We start from the raw sequence: 4,965 nt of genomic DNA, 5'->3' as shown, positions 1-4,965 counted from the left end.
GACTTTAAGAAAATATATTCCAATTGCAATTTGTATTTGTTTAAAAATTTAAGAAACTATAATCGATTCTGGATAAATATTTATACATTGAATGATTCTACTTACATTTTTTAACAAAATAATAGATTATAATTTTATGTATAAGTTTAGTTAGAAAAAAATGTTAACAAAAGACAAGATGATTGCTTAATTTGGCCGGGGTGCAAGGATGGTAATTATTCGGTTAAAACAGGATATCAGCTCCTGTGTGAATTTGAATCTCTGGGTGCTGCATCAAGCTCGGATAGCTCGAAGCGAACTCTCTTCTAGAAACGTGTATGGAAGTTACATATTCCAAATAAAATTAAAATGTTCCTTTGGCGGGTGTGCTCAAATGCACTGCCAACCATGGAAAACTTGAAGCGGAGAAGGGTAGTGGAAGATGCAAAATGCAAGGCATGTCTCGCGGCTGAGGAAGATACTCTCCACGCTATTTGGAGTTGCGAGAAGCTTCAACATATTTGGTTCCCCTGTTTCAGCTGGGTCCAAACAGAGCATCCGCAAATTCCAGAGGTACAGGAGCTTATTTCTTTGGTCGGACAACGGAGTGACAAGCTGGAACTTTTTGCGGTGGTGGCGTGGTTTATATGGAATCATAGGAATAGGTTGCGCTTGAATGAAAAGGGTTTAGCCTCGGACAGAATTCTACAAGCGGCAATGACATATCTTACGGAGTTTCAAGCTAAGCTCCCCAAGGCCGCCCCAAAACCATCTAAGGGCCATGTACGGTGGTGTCCTCCTATGGGTGAACGGTTTAAGACAAATTACGATGGGGCTGTGTTCTCTGAATCGGGAGAGGCTGGTATCGGGGTGGTGGTTCGGAATGCAAAGGGTGAGGTAATAGCTGCTCTTGCCGAGAAGATTCTGTATCCGGGTTCGGTGGAAATGCTGGAAGCTTTGGCTGCGAGAAGGGCGGTTAATTTCATTGTAGAGCTGGGCTTTGCAGGTTCGGAATTTGAGGGAGACTCGGAAGTTGTGTGCAGAGCTTTGAGGTCTACAGAGTCAGGCCATTCATCCATCGGCCAGATTGTAAAAGACATTATGTCTATTATTGGTTCACTTAGTTTTTTCTCTTTCTCTCATATTAGGCGGCAGGGCAATTGTGTGGCCCATGCTTTGGCTAGGAGAGCTATAGTTTCGTTTCCGTTATTAGTTTGGATGGAGCATGTTCCATCTGATATTGAACCTTTTGTTATTGCAGATATTCCGGGTAGTCAATAAAAGTGCTCGGGTTTTATTCTCAAAAAAAAAAAAAAAAAAAGACAAGACCAAAAATTTCCGGGTGAAGAGAGATTATATTTTATTTTATAAGGATATGAAATATAAATAAAATTATTTTTATATAAAAATATGGTATAAATATCTTTGTGCTGTTGCGCCACACCAGATTTTTTTTTTTAAAAGATTAAATTTAAAGTCACCATATATGCCGTCCAATAATATAGTTTCAGTTTCACATCATATTTTTTGCAAATATAAATATAAAACTTAATACATACAATCACAATCTCATTAATTAGAACCCCTTTCCTTCTTCCTTGTGTGTGTATTTATTTCTTAAAAAAAAAAAACGATCACAATCTCATTAATTAGAGCTTTATTTCATAATAATATAATATAATATATAAAATGATAAATTACAAATTGCATCCCAATGGTTGTCCATCCATCCTTATTCCTTAACTTCTACGTATCTTTTATTGCTGTTTGACATTTCAGTAGTCTCCTTGTTTGACATGTATACGTGAAATATATATATATCATGGGCGGCGCTACAGGTTATTCAACCAGGGGGTTCAAAGACTTCAAAAAAAAAGAAAAGAAAAGTGAAATATATATATCATGGGCGGCGCTACAGGTTATTCAACCAGGGGGTTCAAATGAACCCCCTGACTTCAAAAAATATATATATATATATATATATTATACAAAATATTTTTTTTAGTTTAATACTTTAATTTATTCTTTAAAATATATATTTTTTCACACCTTGACTTAAATCTGGTATACCTTTATTACAAGTATTTCAGACTCTAAAAGTAAAGATGAAGTGTTTGTGAATTGTAAGTGTCACAATTTATTATAAATTTATATTATATGTATGTGAGTGTGTCAAATATATTACTTTTTATTATAATGCTATTTGTGTGAATTATGATGTGTGTAGATGTTTGTGTGTATGGTATAAATATATGATATAACTTTATATAATTTAATAATTAAGAAATAGAGAGTTTTTTTTTTTACATGTTTGTGTGTTGTTATCATATTATAATAACTTTTTTTTTTTAATAAAGTTAGTAAAATTCAAGAAAAAAAAATTGTAAAGTTAGTGATTGTTTAAGCATTTAATTGGTTAAGTAAACACGTAGTGTATAATATTATGTATTATGAATAAGTATGGTGTGTCAATAATTAATACGGAACCAATGAATTGAGAATTGAGATTAGTCATTTAGTTTAAAATATTTTTATAAAAACAAAGACAAATAGATAATAACAACTACATAAAGAGATAAAAATATTAAGCAAACATAACAAAATAAAATGATAATAGGCTCATAGCTACCCATATTGGCAATAGACACTCATAATGAACTATCATCGTAACAATTCAAAATTTGAAAACTTGTAAAAAGAAATTGTAAAACTTCATGTTTTATTATTATTTTTTTGTCAATAACTTGATATATTCAAATTCTCTTTTTATTAAATTTTTTTTAATTTAAGTTTCTTAATGACCCTCCTAAACAAAATTCCTAGAGCCGTCACTAATTTATATATATATATATATATATATATTATAAAATATTTCAATTAGACAAGGCAATAGGACTCTAATAAGACTTAGCAAATTCTAGTTTTGGTGCAAGAAGAAAAATCAGTCCTGAGTCCGGACTGAAAACATGGTTCCCATTCTAATTTGCACGTGTCAGACTTTAAGAAAATATATTCCAATTGCAGTTTGTATCTGTTTAAAAATTTAAGAAACTATAATCGATACTGGATAAATATTTATACATTGAATGATTCTACTTACATTTTTTTAACTAAACAATAAATTATAATTTTACGTAGAAATTTAGTTAGAAAAAAAAATGTTAACAAAATACGAGCAAATTTTTTTTTTTTTTTTTGGAGAGATTTTCAATCTATAGCATCCACACCTAATGATGCTCTTTATCATCAGACCAAGACACCAATTTCTTTTTGGTGTAAGCGGGGATTGAATCCCAAATCTCTTTTTCAACCAACAGAGTAAAAATTTTCTAGTGAAGAGAGATTACATTTTATTTTATAAGGATATGGTATATAAATAAAATTATTTTAAAATAAAAATATGGTATAGACATTCTTGTGCTGTTGTGCCACACTATATTTTTTTATTATTTATAGTAAAAGATTAAATTTAAAGTCACTGTATACACTACAATAATAGATAAGTGTTATGTTCACAATATTTTTATAACAAATCCTAATTGGCAGGTTGTTGTGGGTTTTTAATTTGAATCCAACACTGAAATTACTTTCTTGCCCACCAATAACAACAAACAATAGCCCACCACATATGATTTATTATGAAAATGTTGTATAAAAAGGCATTTTTCACAGTATATAGTGTCACAATCTCATTAATTAGAGCTTCTATTTCAAAATTCATCTATACTATTAATAAGAGGATTCTCTATTTTGGTTTTGGATTTCAAACATTTTGCGTACTAAAATACCCTCACACAAATTCTTAAATTCTCCAAAATGCCCATATCTTTTAGTTAAATAATTTTAAATTAAAAAAATACAAATTGATTAAAAGAGTAATTCACTATTCCTAAATTTTAGGTTTTTTCCTTTATCTTTTCCATTTTGCCTAAAATTTAGGACACTATCTCTATCTTATTTTTAAACATTATTGTACATTACCTTACCTCTTTCTTAAAAAAAAAAAAAAAATACAAACCGTTATTTATATATCACCTTTAAACATTATAACATTAAACCAAAAAAAAAATTTTAATTTAAATATTTGATTGATGATATAATTATTAATTTTTGATCTTCTTGAAAAAAAAAGACACGATAAGTTTCGTTCTCAAGCCAATTTCCCGTTGTCTTCATTCATCAGAAAAAAGTCAAATTATCACCACTTTTAAAAAATTGCAGAAGATAGAAATAAATAATTAAAAAAAGAAAAGTCGCAAAGAAGGCAATTTCTGGGAATTAACTGACATGGATAAAAGTATTTGACTGCTGTTGAATTGCATGCAATGGAATTAATGGTTAAAGAATGATGTAAAAATTAAGAAATTACATCAAGTGTAATTCAAACTCCTGAATATTCAAAATAATGAGTACATTATTTACATTCCTTGTTGATGTTGATTTATTCTTAATTTTTCACAATTTTTTCTTTGGTTTTTATTTCACTGTTCTTGTTTGAACATAACAAGCATCTATAATAATACTATTTTGAATACTTGGTATTTAACATAAAAATATTTATTCAGATAAGTATATTAAGTACTTTGCTATATACAATTTTCACTCCATAAAAAAATTCTATTATAATTCAAATAGAAAAATAAGTTTCAGTTAATTCAACTTATTAATGTCTTGATTTGATAATAATAATAATTATCATAAGTTTTGAAAGAGTAAACCATCACGTGTTTTAGCTTGATGATAAGAATAATCATCTAGTTTTAGACAATTTCAATTTGGGGTTTAAAATGGTGTGGTGATTAGACTTTGTGGGTTGTTAGCTACAACTTTTATCATCTTTGAACACTACCCGTTCTGTGGTCTCATAGAGGCAAAATGGTCAAGTTGGATTTGATTGTTTTATGTGTGTCTCATAATGATTCTCTAGAATTAGAGATATGAATGTTTATTATTATTATTATTATTATTGTAGGTACTAAGAATTTT

General features: G+C 29.2%; 1 protein-coding gene across 1 annotated transcript; it reads left to right on the top strand.

Moving 5' to 3' along the window:
- The first annotated feature begins 387 nt into the window (after positions 1 to 387).
- On the top strand, positions 388 to 1,260 carry LOC115970418. Its single transcript, XM_031090056.1, has one exon. It carries the CDS (start codon positions 388 to 390, stop codon positions 1,258 to 1,260), a length of 873 nt encoding a protein of 290 aa, XP_030945916.1.
- The last annotated feature ends 3,705 nt before the right edge of the window (positions 1,261 to 4,965 follow it).

The sequence above is a fragment of the Quercus lobata genome, chromosome 12 (assembly GCF_001633185.2).
Source record: "Quercus lobata isolate SW786 chromosome 12, ValleyOak3.0 Primary Assembly, whole genome shotgun sequence".
In the NCBI taxonomy this organism is placed as follows: Eukaryota; Viridiplantae; Streptophyta; class Magnoliopsida; order Fagales; family Fagaceae; genus Quercus; species Quercus lobata.
Note: the sequence above shows the minus strand (reverse complement) of the source record. Positions and strands in the feature narration are given on the sequence as shown.